This window comes from Pipistrellus kuhlii, unplaced genomic scaffold (assembly GCF_014108245.1).
Source record: "Pipistrellus kuhlii isolate mPipKuh1 unplaced genomic scaffold, mPipKuh1.p scaffold_m20_p_1, whole genome shotgun sequence".
Lineage (NCBI taxonomy): Eukaryota > Metazoa > Chordata > Mammalia > Chiroptera > Vespertilionidae > Pipistrellus > Pipistrellus kuhlii.
Window position 1 is genome coordinate 148,266,977 of NW_023425404.1, and position 20,461 is coordinate 148,287,437.

The following is a 20,461-nucleotide window of genomic DNA, read 5'->3' on the forward strand; positions in this document are numbered from 1 at the left end:
ATTCTTCAGTTGATTCTCGTATGTGTCCTGACCAGGGATCAAACCTGTATGTAACCTTGCCGTATTGAAACCATGATCTAACCAACTGAGACACCTGGATAGGGTTACATAAATTGATTTCAAGTATTATTCAGTTAAAGACTTGACTTAAAAATATTGGGACTCTTTGGTTTCTACCTAAGAAATTTTTGAATGTTTAGATTTGGATAATTCAGATGTGAACATATCTGGACATTAATCTTGCATTGAAGGAAATTTAGAAAAAATTTGCATATCTTTGCTGGCACCCTACAGTGCAATTTTGTATTGTAATTTAAAAGGTGAAATAGGTGTGTAGGTCTTATTTGCATTATATTGAGCTACTCTTCATACAAAAAGATCAAATTTTTCTCCCTTCAAGGAATTTTCCGAGAATTTGGAGGTGCAAGATGTGCACATAATATAGTGAGGTACCCCCAATGCCGGCAGCATGCCCTGATGATTATCCAGCAGCTGGTGCTCTCTCCAAATGGGGATGATGACATGGGCACGCTTCTGGGGTTAATGCATTCAGCCCCACCCACAGAACTGCAGTTGAAGACTGACATTTTAAGGGTAAGAGCCTGCGATACTACTCTTTTATGACTAAAATCTGAAGTTATTTTTAACTGTCTTATAACTATTTTGAACTATTCTTGCCATTTTCTAAAATTACATTAAAATAGTAATAGAAGAAAAGGCAGTGTCTTTAACCTGGCCCAAGACCCTGGGGCTGAGGTAGGCAAACTGTGACTCAGGAGCCGCATGTAACTCTTTGGCCCCTTGAGTGTGGCTCTTCCACAGAATACCACGGCCTGGGCGAGTCTATTTTGAAGAAGTGGCATTAGAAGTTTAAGTTTAAAAAATTGGACTCTCAAAAGAAATTTCACTCATTGTACTACTGATATTGGGCTCTGTTAACTAATGAGTTTGCTGACCACTGCTCTAGGGATATGTCTTCTTCCCCCCTGATTTTCTCTCCTAGTATCTTTGCTCCATTCTTGCCACAGACATCACAGAAATAATAGCTACTTTCTAGAATCATATTTCTTTTAACATTTGCTTTATTCAGTTACTTTCTTGTAAATATTGAGATGTTTGCCTTTTTTATACTATTGTATATTTCATCCTATTTTGATTGAGTATAATGACACTTTTGAGTATGTATTTTGTTTTAAAAGCAATATTGACTTGACCATAATTTATCTCTTAGACAAGAAGGAAGTCTACATGCCTATCAGCACTGGGGAAAATTTGTATATTTGAAGGGATCATTGGAAAAAAACAAGTACCTTCAAAAGGTGTTTTGGTTGCCATTATTTTTAACATACATTTTCCTCTTTCCTTGGTTCCTTTTTTAATTGGATTTATAACATATATGTAGGTAAAGCCTCTTTCCAAAGCATCTATATATGGTGACTTTATAGCAATTGAAATAGTTCATGTCTTGGCTACCCTGACTATCTGTCTCATCCTTTATAACTAAACCAATTTATATACAGGGTGTCCCCAAAAAATGTATACTTTTTTTTCTGATAGCTCAATTGATGTTTTTTTCTTTTCAGATTTAAACCATGGAAATTAGTAATTATTCAAAGTATGTATACATTTTTTGAGGATAACCCTATATACATACAGTCATAAGTTCTTGTGATTGTGTAAAATTATACTAGATTATGTGTTTTACTTATTTAATAAAAACATTACATTGTAAAAGTTACTGAATTCATTGATATCATTATTTATCAAAGACATAGGAAAATCTTTTCAGCCAGGATTTGGATATAGCCTTATTCTATCAAAAGGAATATGTGATAGCATTTCCTAAAATTATCTTCTGCTTCTTTGGCATTTTTTAATTAGCAAAATATTTGATATGCTTTACTGGACTGTTGTTTTTTTTTTTATAAATGACAAAAACATTAATTTCAGATGTTCACAGATTGGTGGTATAGACTTTGGACATCTCCTGTATGTTTTTACTTTATTTTATTTGAAATACAAGTTTATTTTCTTGTCCCCCATAGGCCCTCCTGTCAGTTCTTCGAGAAAGCCATCGGTCAAGAACAGTTTTTAGGAAAGTTGGAGGGTTTGTGTATATAACATCCTTGCTTGTTGCTATGGAAAGATCTTTGAGCTCGCCACCGAAGAATGGCTGGGAGAAAGTGAACCAGAACCAAGTATTTGAACTTCTCCACACTGTGTTCTGCACCTTGACTGCAGCAATGCGCTATGAGCCAGCCAACTCTCATTTCTTCAAAACAGAGATTCAGTATGAGAAATTGGCAGATGCTGTTCGATTTCTTGGCTGCTTCTCAGACCTAAGGAAAATAAGCCCCATGAATGTCTTTCCCTCAAATACACAGCCATTTCAGAGACTTTTAGAGGAAGACATAACTTCGATGGACTCTGTGTCACCCACTTTACAGCACTGCAGTAAACTCTTTATTTATCTCTACAAAGTAGCCACAGATTCTTTTGACAGGTATGGTTCTGCTCTGTCAAAAGCTCTGAATTAAAAGGGCATACTGCGTATGACTTCAACATTAAGACTTAAATTATAAGTTAACCTGAAGGAAAATGGAAACAAATGAATCTTCTCTCAATTACTTATCTATCACTTTATCTATGAATATTACTATTGCTTTGATGTTAAGTTTTTCAACATAGACATCTGTGTATTATTTGTAAATCAAGGATCAGATAACTTTTTTTTTTTTATTTTATTTTTATTGATTTCAGAGAGGAAGGGAGAGATAGAAACATCAGTGATGAGAGAGAATCATTGATTGGCTGCCTTCTGCTCACCCCCTACTAGGGATCAAGCCTGCAATCTGGGCCTGTGCCCTTGACCAGAATTGAACCCGGGATCCTTCAGTCCACAGACCAACACTCTATCCACTGAGCTAAACTGGCTAGGGCTACTCTTGAAGCAATTTCTAAGAAGTTTATGTTAATGGAATGATGTTTACTATTGTTCTCTTTTTTCTTTATTCTCTACAATGTTAGATACATCTGGACTTAATGATATTAGTTATCATAGGAGAACATGGTTATGATCGTATTTATTTCCAGACACATGATATATCCTCAACATAATCCTCAAAAAATGATTGAACTCTCTAACAAGAGATAATTCAGACTTGTTTACTCATTCTCCATTAAATGAGTGCCAAGTCACTATACTAGGCATTATGGGTTCAGTTCAGCAGTCAACTCAGCACCAGATGATCTAGGTCATGGCCATTCTTCAGCTCAGTGGTTCTCAACCTTTCTAATGCTGCGACCCTTTAAAACAGTTCCTCATGTTGTGGTGACCCCCAACCATAAAATTATTTTTATTGCTACTTTATAACTGTAATTTTGCTACTGTTAATGAATTGTAATGTAAATTTGGTGTTTTCCAATGGTGTTAGGTTCTACAGCAGCACTTCTCAACCAGTGGGTCACAAACCCCTAGCAAGGTTGCCTAAGACCATCGGAAAACAAACACAGATACTTACATTAAGATTCATAACAGTAGCAAAATTACAGTTATGAAGTAGCAAGGAAAATAATTTTATGGTTGGGGGTCACCACAACGTGAGGAACTGTATTAAAGGGTCGCGGCATTAGAAAGGTTGAGAACTACTGCTTTAGCTTAAATACAGACATGTAAATAAACAGTTACACTATATCACGATAAAAATCTCTGATGAGGGAAATCAGGAGAGCGAAGGGACATCATAGGAGTGTCACTCACCTGCATAACTTACTTTCAATTTTTAAACGGTGCTTTCAATTAAGTTGTAACTAAAAATAGTGTCAGAGTGATCATGCTGCAAGTTTGTCCCAATCATTATCACTTGACTGTTACCATTGTTTTATTTCATAAAATAAAAGAATTATTTTTATATTGTCCCCACAAATTAAACAACTAACTGTGTTGGGTAGAACTTCTATTAGATTTTATACCCTTCATTATTGAATATCTACTTTGAAATATCTATTGAAATGTTTCTTGCTTCTTAATATTTTTTTTACCTTAATATTCAGATAAGAAAATACATCTTGAAAATAAAAATGCATGTTATATTATTAGCTCATAGGAAACATGGGGTAGTTTTGTATTCATGGAATAAGCAGTTTAATATAGGAATTTTTAAATTTTGGATTCACCTTTTTTCCCCTTGGTTTCTACTTTTCCTCGTTAGTAGGACTCATTTTTAGTTGGCTTTGTCAAAAACAGGGCTTACAGCACTCTGTTTAACAAATGTGTTAAATGTTAACATTCACAGATAAGCATCAGCTGTAAGCATGCTTTCCTGTTTCCCTCAGTGCATGTCTTACAGTCTTGTTCCTTGTTCCTGCTGAGTATGGAGGACATGTCTTATTAAACTTTTACTGGTATTTCTTGTAAAACTAACCAACTCTCTGCTAATCCCCCTAAACCACCCTGTCTGTTTTGTTGTCTGTAGTCGTGCAGAACAGATCCCTCCTTGCCTGACAAGTGAGTCTTCTCTCCCCTCTCCCTGGGGCACACCAGCTCTGTCCAGGAAAAGGTACTGATTTTATAACAGTCGATCTTTGTTTGCGTGGGGGTTTTTCTTTTGTGCTTTATTATGTGTTAATGTGGTCGTTGTGCTTTGTATCTTCAATTTTTTTTTTTTTGGCTTTGTGTGTATATATATTTTATATGTTTTAAAATAGTCAACTTCTGAGTATATTTATAAGAGTAAAATGTGTTGATGCTATGAAGATAGAAAAGACATGTGTTATTCAACTCTATTATTTAACCTAAAGTACGCATTTTGCTTTAGAGCAGCATATGTTTTATTAAAATTAATGCAGAAATGAGGACTTAGTGCCTCTTTAAATGAAGTACTTTCCTGATTTTTCTTTTTACTTTAAATGTGCCTGGGGATCAATATTTTGGTTTCTCCTACTGCTTTCAAATGAGCATCACAGCACTGGCAAAGAAGTATGTGCTTTCTCAATAGGGTTCAACCAGTTTAAATGTGATGCTGTGAGGTGTCACAGCTAACCTTTGAAATGATGAATGAAAAACCTACCCCAGCTCTTGCTTTCATGGGTTCTGTGTAAATCCCTTCCTAAACCAAACTAATCTACCTTGTATAGAAAGCTTATCTATAGTAATAAAAGGATAATACGCTAATTAGAGCAGATAGACCAGACATCTTCCTGGCAAAGCCACAGTTGAGGGGGCTGAGGCAGAGGCAGTTAAGGGCCATCAGACCGGCAGGGGAGAGCAGTTAGGAGTGATCAGGCAGGCAGGCAGAGGTTGTTAGGGGCAATTGGGCTAGCAGGGAAGAACGGTTAGGGGCAATCAAGCCGGCAGGGGAGAGCAGTTAGGAGCATCAGGCAGGCAGGCAGAGGCAGTTAGGAGCCAGCAGTCCTGGATTGTGACAGGGTCCCAGATTAGAGAGGGTGCAGATCAGATTGAGGGTCCCCTTCTTCTCCTCCCCCACCCCCCATATGAATTTCGTGTACTGGGCCTCTAGTGGACTATAAAGAACCAGCAGTTAGTTGGCAAGAGTACAGTTAAGATCCATTCATATTCCATAATTATGATCCATGACCATATTCTGTGCACTTGGAACCAAATACTCTTACTTCCCTGGTTTTCCTTACGACCAAGTACAAGTCCTTAAGCCTGTGTTGATCTTCCACTGCGGCTTTTTAAAAATGAATCCCTCTTTGTTGTTTAATTTTATTTCTATTCTGATTTTGAAACTTCAGTGTAATTGGAGTTTCAATATCAAAAGTATTTGTCACAGACTGTATTTTAATGTATTTCAATAATAATATTCATTAGGTATATGGACTTATGTTTCCCTTTTTTCTTAATTTACACTGGGGCTTATAGCTCATTTTCTTCCAGTACATCATGGCATAGTTCAGAATATTTTTAAATGAATGTAGTGTTTTAATATGTTTGTATTGAAAACCACTACTTTTTTTAAGAGCATCAGGTTAATCCTCACCTGATGATATTTCTCATTGATTTTTAGTGTGGGTGGAAGGGAGGGGGAGAGATAGAAAAAAACACCGATGTGAGAGAAGCACATAGATTGGTTACTTCCAGCATGGCCCTGGGACCTTTCCGTTGTGGGCTGCCGCTCTAACCACTGAGCCAAACTTCTTAATTCAAGAGATTGTAACATTAATTTGAGAACCTAGTGCTTTTTGTAAGCTGCTATTTTAAAATGAGTAAGACAAAAAGTATTCTTTTAGTTTGAAGATTTATGTGTTCTCACTATTATACAGAACTGCTATGGGATATTAGAAAATTAGTTTCAATGACTAACTAGTTATAATTATTTTTTAAAATCACCTTTATAATTCTGTCATAAATGTAAAGGCTTAAAAAGTACTATATTTAAAAATATGTAACCCTTTTTAACTATTAACTAGAACTGTAAAATACTTTTACTAGAAATTTACAGATTAAAGGATCCCATTAAAAAGAGAAATCCATTAGAACTTACTACTTATTTAAACAGAATTTTATTTTATATCATGAAGAGTTATTTAAAGCCTTAGATCAGAAATAGTTTGTCTTCATTTGCAACATAGCTACCTGTAAGGATGCCATGTCTTTGATATAAGGGGAAACTATCCCTGAATCTACATCCTGGTTGAGTGAATCTTACTTATCCATTGGAATTCTAATCCAGTTTACAGGCTGGTGTCATCTCAAGGAATCTCATGATAATACTAAGACCAGTGCTGGCATTTTAAGGTTGTCATTCTGACTAGTTATATACATTTTACTCAGTGATAATAATCATAAGCTAATAAGAAATACAATGTTTTTATTTTACACATGCAATATAGTAACTTTCAAAATTAGAACAGCTTGAGAACATAAATTACATCAGCTCATGGGCATCTTTTTCTTGCTGCAAAACATGTTTTTGTTGGCAAAAGGAGAAACCAAGATTGTATTCGTTTTTATGGCTTGTATTCAGGTGTTAAGGAAATTTTGTACTTGTGAATCTTCTCAGGTATATAAAATCTTAGAGATCCTTCTCTAGTTTAAGAATTAGAGGGAAAAGAACTAAGAAATTTCATATTTTGAAAATTAAAACTAACTTTTTAATTATTAATTATCTAGAGCAGTGTTTCCCAAACTTTTGACAAACTTCTATAATTTTCGTAACGCTGAGTACCCCTCGTACTCATGAGAATGTAGAATTAGGTGCAGCTAAGCACAGTGCAGTGCATATCCCCACCAAACTCTGGTGCAATGCGTACCCCCACCAAACTCTTCCCATACCCCTGGGGGTACGCGTACCACACTTTGGGAAACAGAAACACTGATCCAGAGGAATAATGGGATATGATTATAGCTGAGCGATGTTTAATCAGAGTTGGAGGGAGTGAAAACAAAATACAAAATAATAACCAAGACACTCCAGAATATATCTGCAATGGAGAAAAGGGTGGCAATTACTAGTTATCATTCAAACGTGGCATCCATTACTTAGTGCCTCTGCACACTTGATGATACCTAAGGTAGAACAAATTCTGAATTTAAATATTTGAGCATATATAATATATCCAAAGATGTTGGTATGTTTCATATATATGTATTCTGGCAGCTTAATTGAAATATGAAAATAGCAATTTCTGTAAGTTTTAAAAGTACAACATAAAAATTAACTAACTTTTGAAATGTATTTTATCCTCTCTTTGCAAATGGTTAGGTTTTGCTAAGGAATTATGCATTGAGTATGTTTAGTGTAATCGCTACATTTAAAAAGTGGTATGCCTGTGGTGATACCTAAGTGACTTAGTAAGAATTAGTGTTGTATAATGCTTATAAAAATAGACCTAATTTTAATTAAGAAATACCATAGTTTAGTGTTCTACATTGTTTGAAATATATTCCTAGTTTGAGAAGAATGAATGTGATTTTTATATCAGAATATTGTTTTCTTGTGTAAGGTTAAAAAAGTTTACTACTATAATAGTTATATACTTAGGTATATCCACAGTTCACGTTCAAAACTATATGCAATCTGGAAATTCAGAAATAATTTTGGAAGATCTATAACTAAAATATATAATTAGAATATATGTTTATCCTAAAATTTGGGTTATTTTCATGTGTGTAATGAAAACAGTTTTTATGAAATTTCTTAGTGGTTGGGGATTCATATTATACTATTGAGGAATTAGGAATCTTTTCTGCATGGGTCTAAATATTTTAAAGACTAAAGGGAATAGCTTAAGAGAAAACTAGCTAATGGTTACAGCATTTACAAATGTCTTAGGTTTAGAAATTAAATCTTTCTGAAGAAAATCAGCAGATAAACAGGGAGTTGAAAAAAAATGAGTGGGTGTAGGATAAGCTGACTTTAAATAAACTAAGAGAGACCCTGTTCTTTTTTTTTATAAGTGAAGCTGAATATTTTTGTTGCCTGTTAAAAAGAGAATGGAACTTAAAAAAACAAACCTGGCAGTGCCAATTCTTTGCTTCTAAGTCACTGACTTTAAGCATCTGTTTCCCAAGCTGCTCTTGTGCCAGAGAGCTGAGACTGTACTGCTCTCGGAGACAGAGCCCAGCATTAGACCAGTGATGCTGAGGCACCGGAACAAAGAGCTCCCATAGGCTAAAGCCACAGCATCTGTTTTCTAGAGCCAAGATGCAAAATGTGCAAAGCTCATGAATTATAGAAGAGTATGAAGTAGAAAGTGGAGATCATTGATGAGAAGAAATGTATATTCAGGACATGACTAGACTTCCTAACTCATAGAAGCTTGTTATGTAAAATATGCCTTCTAACTTTGTAACAATTGTGTGGAATATTTTCAGGGGTGGGGAAAAATGTAAAAGAAAGTGAGTGTAGTTCCAAATAAGCTAAAAGAAAACTCCCTTGACGATTCTGAGCCAACCCAGAGTCCATTGAACCAGTTATATAGAGTAAGCCACTTTGGTCTTGCTAGTTCTTGATTCTGGTATCTATGGCTCAAAGCAAAGCTAAAAACACACATGTAATTTTAAAAGAAAAGTTTTATTGAGGGATTTAATTAGCTTGCACTCTGCATCGCATATTATCAGAACCGTCACCTTTCCCAGCACTGTGGTTTCACCTACTTATATCTTTTGGTACAGGTGTCATTCTTCCCCTCTCCGCTTTCAGTTTTCTCTATAGTAATAAGGGCATAATATGCTAATTACGATAGACTGAAGGTCCTTCCGGACGACCTTCCAGATGAAGTGGTGGCAGCGGAGCCAAAGAGAGGCAGAGGCAGAGGCGACTGCCATGGTGACAGGGGTCAAGACAGAGGCAGCCATCATGATGGCAGGGGCCAAGCTCCTTACACGAATTTCATGTATCAGGCCTCTGGTCTTATCTAATAAAAGGGTTATATGCAAATTAACTATCACTCCATCACAAAGATGGCGCCAGCCAGTCCTCTCATTCCCACCGGAGTCCCCCAATCCCAGGTGGAGTGGTCGCTGAGAGTGGGCAGCGTGAGCAGCCTGGCAGAATGCTTGCTTCATTGCCATGGCAACAAGGCAAGCGTTCCACCGCGGCTGCGTAGGGGCTCTGGGCAGCAGGCATGGAGTGGCGAGGGCAGGGAGGGAGGGAACGCTTGCATCGTCACCCTGGTGACAAGGCAAGTGTTTTGCGCCCGGCCACAGATGGGCCTCTGGCCAGGCCAGGGTGTGAAACACTTGCATCATCGCCCCAACAACAAGGCAAGTGTTCCACGCCCAATCATAGCTGGGCCTCTGGGCTGTGGAGAGTGGGCAGCGGGTGCAGAGTGGCCAGGCCCTGCGGAGAGCTACTGGCACATGGATTTGTGTGCATGGCTACTAGTTGAAATATAATAGATATAGAGCACAATATAATGACCTCAGATATAGTGAAATGATGATTGCAATAAGTTTAGTCACATCTATCTCATATTTATACAATAAAAAAATAAAAAAGTGTTGTTTTTTGTAATGAGAACTTTTAGGGTCTACACTCTTAGCCACTTTTAAATATTATCATTGAATAGTGTTAACTGTATTCATAGTGTGCCATTCTTTAATGAAACAATCCAAATTGTAAATGGTAAGGACACATAAGAATCTATAGGAATTGATAGTTAAATTGTCTATATGTGACACATTAAGAATTGATAATCACCTTTTATATCCCAAAGTTAAGGTGTTTTTTAGTCTAACTTTGAATTACAAGGATTTTTTTGCTTATTAATGGATAAAAGAAATGAAAAGAATCTGACTGGAATAAAATACCAAGTTACCCTTCTTTCTTTTTTATAGGCATGCATACCATTCTGTTTCAACTACCCCTGTGTACCCTCCTAAAAATGACCTGAAACTACATGTGGCAACTTCCTCTCTCCAGAGTTCTGACGCTGTCATCATCCATCCGGGAGCCATGCTGGCCATGCTGGACCTCCTGGCCTCTGTGGGGTCAGCGGCACAGCCAGAAGTAAGCTTGGTGCTGTCAGCTCCTTCTGTCTTTAATGAGTTTTCGAAAAGATGTGGTTGTGCCAACATGAGCAAGGGAGTGGGGTCAGAAAGGTGGGAAGGGATGTGAAACCATTCCATATCACACACCCAAGTTGATAAAGGAACAAATACAGGGTTTTCTATTAATTTTCAGCAATTTGTAAGTTAACTTTGATTAGTTTTCTTCATGAATGATCACTACGAATGTTTTCGAATATAATTCATTTGACAGATGTAGTCAAGGTGTCGAAATTACTGTTTTTCATTATAAATCCTGCTCAGCAATAGATATTGTTAGTAAGTAGTACAGAAAGAAAAGTAACCAAAGATACCACTTTGCAACCATTTATCTGTTTTGACTTGTAGCAGTCAAAAGTTTGGACGAGCTGGAGTTTGGTTGACAAATCTTGTTAAATGTATGGCCTCTAAGACCTAAAGTGTCACAAATGTAAATAAAAGGACTTCCTTTAAGCTATTAACCCACCATGAAAAGACTTCACAGCCACTATTTTTATAAAAATAAAAATACTATTAGCTATACAGTCATCTACTGTACATATATTAAAGGCAATATGCAAAGTGTCCCCCTGCGAGTTCAACCAGAAGGCCAGGAGTTCTATTGCTTGCTATGGCATGCACTGACCACCAGGGAGCAGTGCAGAAAAAAGGAAGGTCCCACTGGGCAGCCAGCAGCCGGCAGCCCGGAAAGGGAGTCACCAGCTGGCAGCCAGAGGGCCCCAATTGGCCCTGATCGCTGGCCAGACCCAGGACCCTATCCGTGCATGAATTTTGTGCACCGGGCCTCTAGTGTAATATAAAAGACTTGGAAGAGAATGGAGTCTAGCTGGGAATGCCAACAAAATGAGGATGGCAAGCATTTGCCCAGCCTCTGGAGCTGCTGTCACTAAGTCAGTCACTTACATTCGCAGCATGTTGAGACCTCGAATGAAAAGGTGTACTTCATGCGGAGAGAACTATCACCTGTCTTACTAAGAATGCCCTGGTGGTGTGGATTTCTTTGTTAACTTTAGCATGCTTTGGACCTCCAACTTGCCGTGGCGAATATTTTACAAATCCTGGTGCACACAGAGAGAAACCAGCAGGTCATGTGTGAGGCCGGACTTCACGCACGCCTGCTGCAGCGGTGCAGCGCCGCCCTGGCTGACGAGGACCACGCGCTGCATCCACCCCTCCAGCGGATGTTTGAACGATTGGCCTCCCAGGCTCTGGAGCCCATGGTGCTGAGGTCAGTAGTTCTCTCTTTCACATTTAATAATTCACAGTTAGAGTTCCTAGAGTCTATGTGCAAAAGCTCTTGCTTTAATTGAGATATATTCAAGTATCTGTGGGAAGATCCAAAGCACAATAAAAATGGGCAAAATGCTTAAAGTGTAGCGCATACACACAGACAAATCTAGCTTTTAATAAAGACAGAGATGTTTCTGTTTGTTGGTTATTTCTTCCCCTTGAATTCAGCAAACACTCACTTTCCTTTAATGTCATACTATATTTATGACTTGCCCATACTTTCAGGACTTTTTATACGTAAGGACTCTTTTAAGAAATACTTGTTTAACTTTTTTATTTTCAAATACCAATTCAAAGGAAGTTGTAAAATTAGATCAAAGAGGTTCTGTGTCCTCTTTAACCGGTTTCTCCCAGTGGTAACATATTATGTAACTATAGCACAACATCAAAAGCAAGAAATTGACCATATATGAGGCCTTGTTGATAGCAAAATGAACAAGACTGTCCCACTCTCTCCTTCCATCATCTTATGGATGTGTTCAGAATCCTAAAATATTGAAAATAGCATGGGGATTTTCCCCTGACCCTTCTTGGTGATCTGCTACTTTAAAAGGAGAGAAAGGGAGAATGTGAGAGACTATCTCATTATCTCATACCCAATATTATTATAATACTAAATAATTTATATTGCCTAGATGCATAAACAGATAAGCAATGGAGATCAATCATTTCGACATGATCAGTTTCCAGGTAATGAATTCTCAGAGGTACAGGCATCCAGGTGCTGATAAGCTACAGGTTATAATTGCATGTCCTCTCACTCTACTAAAAAACGGACAGAGGGTATATCCCATTCCAGGAAAACATGTTCCTCAGATGTCATTTCCTAACCCTTCACAGTTTTCTCTGCACTTTAAAGTGCTTGCTATTTGAATGTAAAATTAACATTGCTTTTGTATTTTTTTCAAATGTATTCTTTATTGATTTCAGAAAGGAAGAGAGAGATAGAAACATCAATGATGAGAGAATCATTGATCAGCTGCCTCCTGCATACCCCCTACTGTGGATGGAGCCATCACCCAGCCATGTGCCCTTGACCAGAATCGAACCTGGGACCCTTCAATCTGCAGGCTATGCTCTTATCCACTGAGCCAAACGGGCTAGGGCTGCTTTTGTATTTTAACTGATGTGTTATAATTCAGTAACTCCTCTTTTGTGTGTGTTTGGTTTGTAATTTATGTAATATTCTCAGTCAAGAAATAACTTTTTGTTTTTTTCTTTAGGGAGTTTTTGCGTTTGGCAAGTCCATTAAATTGTGGTGCCTGGGACAAAAAACTGCTAAAACAATATAGAGTCCACAAACCAAGTTCACTGAGTTATGAACCAGAGATGAGAAGTAAGTTGACTTGGAAGTTTCTTTTTTTCTTTTATAAATGAAAACTATGTGGGGGATGAATATTATTTCAAAAAGTTTGATTATGATAGGAAGGAAAGAGAAGAGTTTGTTGTTGTTTTTGTTGTTATTTAAATGTAGAAACAAAATCTGGTTGAGTGACTGAAGAGGGTTAGGGAGGAATCATTGATATAAGTGAGATCTAGAGGAGATTTTTGAATTACTTGCAGAATAATCCTTGGCTTGGCAGAGGTAATACTTATTTATCAAAGGATTCATAATTACTTTGCCTTTCTTCATTAGCCTTTCTTGCCTGGACTAAAGAATGTTGATTGGAATATTAATAGGACAGCTGCTACAGGAGGACATGAAGGACAGGAAATTAAAAATACTGATAATGGTAGTTGAGATATACCAAGGAGTGTAGGCTAGATAGGGAATGATGTGAAGCCAAGCAGTGAGTGATAGGCTGGGGGGAAAGGATGACCACTGGTCTGGAGAATAATGGCTCAACCAAAAAGCAAATATAGTGAAAGAAATGGAATGAAAAAACTGGAAGAATGGAGTGGAACAGTGGCAGCCAAAATCAGAGCAGTGAAACAAACAGAAGACCGTGCCCAAATTGCTCTGAGGGAAGTAGAGGTAAAGCTCATTGGACGAAAAGGAGTCTCATAAAACTGAATGTGAGGTGCTAGATGGTTTATTCACATGGACTTTGATATCCCTCAGTGCACTGCAAGAATCAGTATGAAGAGGATGGCTGAGAATGAAATGCCGCCATTAGGAGAAGGCAGTTTCTTGGGCAGGGAAAGAGGAAGGGCAGTAATATTGGTGATGAACCTCCAATCAGGAGGAGTTCTTGCATTAGGCGGATGGAATGGTGATGGAGGGGGCTAGCAGAATGTAGGCCTGCCTACCCACCTGACATAGAGAAGCAACAGATTTCCATCCACTCAAAAGCTATGATGGTTTTCTCAGTAGGCACCTCAGCTGCACCGGATTTCCTTCCAATGTTAATTCTGTAGTTTAGTTGTTTTTTTACTTTATAATTTATTTGGTGTCATTGTTAGCCACAGTGATAAGGTATTTGTTTTGATTGATTGGAGTGACCATTACTAGTGAGGCAGGGAAGAATAAAACCTAGCAAAGCAGACTGGCTGCTGTGAAAGAACATAGTGCTCATTTAATTTAGCCCTTCTTATTCAGGTGTGAAACCGAGATTCAACCTTCAGTCATTATTTTAGTCTGAAAATTTTTTTTTTAAATACATTTTATTGATTTTTTACAGAGAGGACGGGAGAGGGATAGAGAGTTAGAAACATTGATGAGAGAGAAACATCAATCAGTTGCCTCCTGCACACTCCCTCCTGGGAATGTGCCCGCAACCAAGGTACATGCCCTTGACTGGAATCGAACCTGGGACCCTTGAGTCTGCAGGCCGATGCTCTATCCACTGAGCCAAATCAGTTCCAGCTCAGTTTGAAATTTTTTCCCCCTGCAAATTATTATCCAGTTTTAGTGAATACTGTATTTTGAAAACTTTAAGATTTTTTTTAGTTCCAACAGTTTTATTGAAAAACAAAAAGTATTGCAATTTTTTTTTATAAATTAATAGACATCTCTTTGATGTATGTATATTTTTTATTATTGTTGTTTTTATACTTTACATTGTTCCTTTGAATTGAGTTGGGATTTCCTTTGTAAAGAATAGAAACAAAAATAGTTTATCTTAGAGAAGATTGAACTGTGTTTATGGTTGAGCCTAAATGCTTAGCACATTTATGCGTGAAACAGTTACATTCATGTAGTTTATCCCAAGAGGGAGTATCTTCTTCGTTACATTTGTAATCCATTTCTGAAAAATAGAAATTTGTTTAAAGTTTGTCTTTTCATTCTTGAAATTATCATTTACATGCCTATAGAAATTTCTTAATTTTAGTACTTTGTGATCACATATTAATTTTAATAGTTAGAAGAATTAAAAATAAAGAGAAAATGGAAGAAATTTCTGCTATTTATCTCTGATTTTTTTTCCATAAGAAAGATGATTTGTTGTGTGTGTGTGTGTGTGTGTTTTTTCATATAATGCTTCTAGAATATTTTGTGTGTGTTTTTTTTTTCTCAAAAAGAAATCCAGTATAATAAAAACATAATATGCAAATTGGCCAATCAGCAGAATAACCAATTGGTGGGGGACTGGGCCAGCGAGCAGGCTGTGCCAGGCCAGCCAAGGCACTGCCCAGCAGGCAGAGGGAGAGAACAGCAATGGAACAGGGGAAGGGGTGGTGACCAGCCGTGGTGGAGGGGCAATTGGGGCCTGCTCAGTCGCCTTCCGCAGAGAGAGGCCACCAGTGTGGCCACAGTGGGATGCTAGCGGTAACAGGGTGATGTGAGTAGTGCCAGCCAATCCCACAGAGAAAGGCTGGTGACAGCTGTGGTGTCCCCTGCTCAGCCAGGTTGCCTCCTGCAGAGGGAGGCCATACTGTGGCTTAGGCCCTCTCAGTAGGACATTCCCTGAGGACTCCTGGACTGTGAGAAGGTGCAGGCTGGGCTGAGGGATCCCTCTCCTCACTCCCACCCCCCGCCCCAGTGCATGAATTTTTGTGCTCTGGGCCTCAGTAATAAATAATTTTTTGACATAAAAGTATATCAGATTTTTATAAATACCATTAACCATAATTTATTATTAAATTACTAGAGGCCCAGTGCATGAAAATTCATAACACTGGAGGGGGCATCCAACAGCTCAGCCTGCCCCCTCTTACAGTCCAGAAGCCCTCAGGGGAGGATACAACCCAGCGATCAGGGGAAGACTACGCCCCATCACACCTCTGCTGCTGCCACTGCCGGAAGTGCAAACCTCGGCCACCCCTGGTTACCTGAGCCTTGGGCAGCCTTGGGTGGCTGGGCTGCTGCCATCTGAGGCTTCCCTGTGCCTCAGGCTGGCCCTGGGTGGCTGGGGGACTGAGAGGACTTGGGGACTCCCAAGGCAGGCACCCCAGCAGGGCTGAGGGAACTTGGCAGTACCATCTTGTGACTGAGCGCCACCATCTTTGTGAGCAGGGCAGTCAATTAGTATAGTCCCTCCTCATTGGCTGTGGGCACCAACATTGTTGTGATGGTCAATTAGCATATCCCCTCTTTATTAGATAGGATATATTTTTTAAAATATATTTTATTGATTTTTTTTTTTTTTTTTTTTTGCAGAGAGGAAGAGAGAGGGATAGAGAGTTAGAAACAGAGATGAGAGAGAATCATCAATCAGCTGCCTCTTGCACATGCCCTACTGGAGATGTGCCTGCAGCCAAATTATATGCCCTTGACCTGAGTCAAACCTGGGACCCTTCAGTCCACAGGCCAAACCAGTTTTGGCCCAACATTTATACAATGTGTTTATTTCTTAAGTAATATGTAAAAGAAGGAAACATGGGCTATTTAAGTTTTAAAATGAACATAAAGTAGTACATTAAAACTGATGTTTATAATAAAATTTTTAATTAACGATAAAAACTGAAGGTATTTAAAAATAAATCAGCCTTGTAAAGTCATTATTTTAGAAAACTACACGATATTTTTGCAAAGAAATTTTCTTTGACTTACAGGTAGTCTAATCATGTCTATGGAAGGTCTGGGTTCTGATAATGTTTTCAGCTTACATGAAGATAACCACTATCGGATTAGCAAGAGCCTGGTAAAATCTGCAGAAGGAAGCACTGTACCCCTGACCAGGGTAAAGTGTCTGGTCTCCATGACAACTCCACATGACATCAGACTTCATGGGTCATCAGTTACTCCAGCTTTTGTTGAATTTGACACATCCCTTGAAGGGTTTGGGTAAGGAATTTACAAGGTAGCCAAGCCTTGTTAGGTATTTTATGATTCATACTTGCCTTTGACAAATAGATCTTTGGTTTTAAATCTATTTAAAATATACTATATACTGTTCAGTTTCAAATTATTGAGTTCTTGATCATGTTAAGAGTAGTTTTGTTGGTTTTTTGCTTTATAATTTATTTGGTATTGTTAGCCACAGTGATAAGGTATTTGTTTTGATGGATTGGAGTGACCATTGCTAGAGAATCAGGGAAGAGTAAAGCCCTGTGAAAAGAACATAGTGCTCATTTAGTTCAGCCCTTCTTGATTATTTGTTATTTCAAATTACTTATTATAAATTATTTTATATTACTTATTTTTTTAAGTCAATCTTTACTGTCCAGATTATTATAGTTGTTCCTCTTTTATCCCCCCCATAGTTCCTCTCCACCAGGTTCCCATCCCACCCTCTGCCCTTACCCCTGCCTCGACCCCCCCCCCCCATTGTCCTCATCCATAAGTGTATGATTTTTGTCCAATCTCTTCCTCCCCATCCCCCTGCGCCCTTTTTCCCCTGAGAATTATCAATCCACTCCCTATCTATGCCCCTGATTCTATTATATTCACCAGTTTATTCTGTTCATCAGATTTTTTATTCACTTGATTTTTAGATTCACGTGTTGATTGATATGTATTTGTTGTTCATAGTTTTTATCTTTACCTTTTTCTTCTTTTTCCTCTTCTTAAAGAATATCTTTCAACATTTCCTATAATATTGGTTTGGTGTTAATGAACTCCTTTAGTTTTTTCTTACCTGTGAAGCTCTTTATCTGCCCTTCAATTCTGAGTGATAGTTTTGTTGGATAAAGTAATCTTTGTTGTAGCTTCTTGTTATTCATCACTTTGAATATTTTTTGCCATTCCCTTCTGATCTGCATAGTTTCTGTTGAGAAATCAACTGATAGTCGAATGGATACTCCCTTTTAGGTTACTGTTTTTCTCTTGCTGCTTTTAATATTCTCTCTCTGTCTTTTGCTCGTGGCATTTTAATTATGATGTGTCTTGGCATGGTCCTCTTTAGATTCCTCTTGCTTGGGGTTCTCTTCGCTTCCTGGACTTGTAAGTCTCTTTCTTTCACCAGATGAGGAAGTTTTCTGTCATTATTCAAATAGGTTTTCAATATCTTGCTCTCTCTCTTCTTTTGGCACCCCCATAATTTGGATGTTGGTATGCTAGAAGTTGTCCCCAAGACTCCTTGCACTATTTTTATATTTTTGGATTCTTTCTTCCTTTTGCTTTTCCAGTTGGGTGTTTTTTGCTTCTTCATATTTCAAATCTTTGACTTGATTCTTCAGATCCTCTAATTTGCTGTTGGATCTCTGTATATTATTTTTTATTTGAGTTAGTGTATACTGAATTTCTAGTTGGTCCTTTTTCATATCCTCAAGGGTCTCACTAAATTTATCAGCCTTTTCTAGAAAATTCTTGAAAAATCTTATAATCGTTTTGAACTCTATATCTGGTAATTTTCTTATCTCAATTTCTTTTATTTGGGACCAGTTTCTTTGTCTCTGCATTTTGGCTGCTTCCCTTTGTTGATAGAGTGGCTTTGTGTGCTAGGTGTCCTATAGGGCCCAGTGCCTCAGCTTCCCCAGTTACCTGAGGTGGGCACTCTTGGTGCACCCATTTGTGGGCTTTGTGCACAGTCTTGTACTTAAGCCTTGATTGTTGTTGTTGGTATCACTGTGAGGAATTGGCCTCTAGGCCAATTGGCTGTGAGAATCAGCAGTGTCTACGATGGGAGAACTTCTGTGCTGGAGACACCCTTATGGGATATGACTTGCTTCAGTGGGGCTTTAGTGCTCACTGAGTCTGCCCCCTGAGTGTGTACCTTATGGATCTGAAGAGTTGTAATCTGGATGGTCCCACTTTGACCACTGGGTACATTGGCTGTTGGATCTCTGGAAGTGCTAATTTAGCAGGAGTTATGGAGAGATCTTCAGATTCTTCTTCTTTGTTTGGGGTTTGGAGGTACCCAGATGAGACTCAGCTGTGAAGCAGTGCAAGCTACTGAGGGGCCTTGGCCCTTCTTTTGGATGTTTTGAGTCTGTCTGACCTAGCTGCAGTTTGTTAGGTAATTTTAGATTGCAAAGGGCCAGGCCATTCATATGCAAAAACCTTTGGGTGGGATAGGGTCTCAGGGAATTAACAGGGGAGAGCAAACAGCTGTGGCTGATCCTCAGCTCAACCTTAAGAGGTCTTGGGTCTCAGTGTCCAGAGGTAATCACTGCAAGCGCCTCTGAGAGAAAGCTGCCCTCGAGTTTTGCCTGCTGCCAGACAGTCCAGTTTCTCCCCGTATGAGTTGGGTCCCCAGAGTCTCACCCGGAACTGGAGTTCAGAGCAGTGGGGAGCATGTGTCTCCCTCCTAATTGCAAAAGACAACTGTGTCCTCAGTTGCCAGCCCTTTCTACGCGCGCAACTCCATACCTTTGCACTTTATTTCCACACCTCCTCTGAGTCTCAGTGTACTTTTCTCTTTCCTTCGAATTGTAGAATTTCCACTCAGCCAGCCTTCCTGTGGTTCTGGATGATGTCCACTTTGTCTTTTAGTTTCAGTTTTGAAGTGGTTGTGTGAGGCAGCAATTTCAGGTGTTTACCTGTGCCTCCATCTTGGTTTCTCCTTAAATCACTTGTTATACTGGATAACTTTATATGGTATTAGAGTCATCAAACTACAGTCCAAAGTTTAAATATGTTTTGTAAATTTTGTTTTGTTGTAAATAAAGTTTTATTGTAACACAGCCACACTCATTTATCTATATGTTGTCTGTGGCTGTTTTTATACTGCAGTGGTGAAGTTTAATAGTTGTGAAAGAGACTATCTGGTCTGCAGAGAGTAAAATCTTTATGGTCTAGTCCTTTCCAGAAAATGTTTACTAGCCTCTAATTTAACATAATACATTTATGGATAATATGCAAATTAAAATAAGATTAAAAGTTCTTTGAGTTTTATCCTTTCCCTCAAAATACCTATCTTAGTATCTCATACATTATAAATATTCAGTGACTATCACATCATATTCTTAAATTTTTTCAATTGGCAGAAAAGGTTGTAGTAGCAGAAGCAATAGTAAAGAATCTATAGAGAATCTAGAAGAGTTTATAAAGTCCATCAGCCTTGAAATGGACACAGATGCTAATAGAACAGATCTACGTCTACACAAGTTATTTGTGGGATTGTTATACGTTGATCTAAAACTATAAGTTGTATTTTAAGAAAATTGTCATAGATTATTATTGAATAGTGGATTCAAGCACATTTGGTAATAGACAAAACTAATCAGAATGGTTGTTATAGAAAAGTGACTCAGTGGACAAAGCACAGAGAGTTTTTTGATGGTAATAAAATTGTCCCAAGGTCTTGAACAGGGTTATATGTTGTTACATTTACCATATGCATAGTATACTTTTATTTTTTTTAAATTAAAATGTCAAAGGATGCTATTGAAGAT

At 38.1% G+C, this 20,461-nt stretch overlaps 1 protein-coding gene across 13 annotated transcripts in view; it reads left to right on the plus strand.

Moving 5' to 3' along the window:
- The window catches only part of WDFY3 (WD repeat and FYVE domain containing 3), a 242,839-nt gene that overhangs the window by 116,486 nt on the left and 105,892 nt on the right, over nt 1-20,461 (plus strand). For 12 of the 13 annotated variants that reach the window (XM_045571098.1, XM_045571089.1, XM_045571051.1 and 9 more), the window contains 7 exons: nt 401-594; nt 2,046-2,503; nt 4,476-4,559; nt 10,304-10,475; nt 11,527-11,741; nt 13,027-13,139; nt 16,739-16,970. In XM_045571098.1, coding sequence (XP_045427054.1) covers nt 401-594; nt 2,046-2,503; nt 4,476-4,559; nt 10,304-10,475; nt 11,527-11,741; nt 13,027-13,139; nt 16,739-16,970 — 1,468 coding nt within the window. The remainder of the gene's footprint in view (nt 1-400; nt 595-2,045; nt 2,504-4,475; nt 4,560-10,303; nt 10,476-11,526; nt 11,742-13,026; nt 13,140-16,738; nt 16,971-20,461) is intronic. The other variant, XM_045571078.1, reaches the window with a different exon arrangement.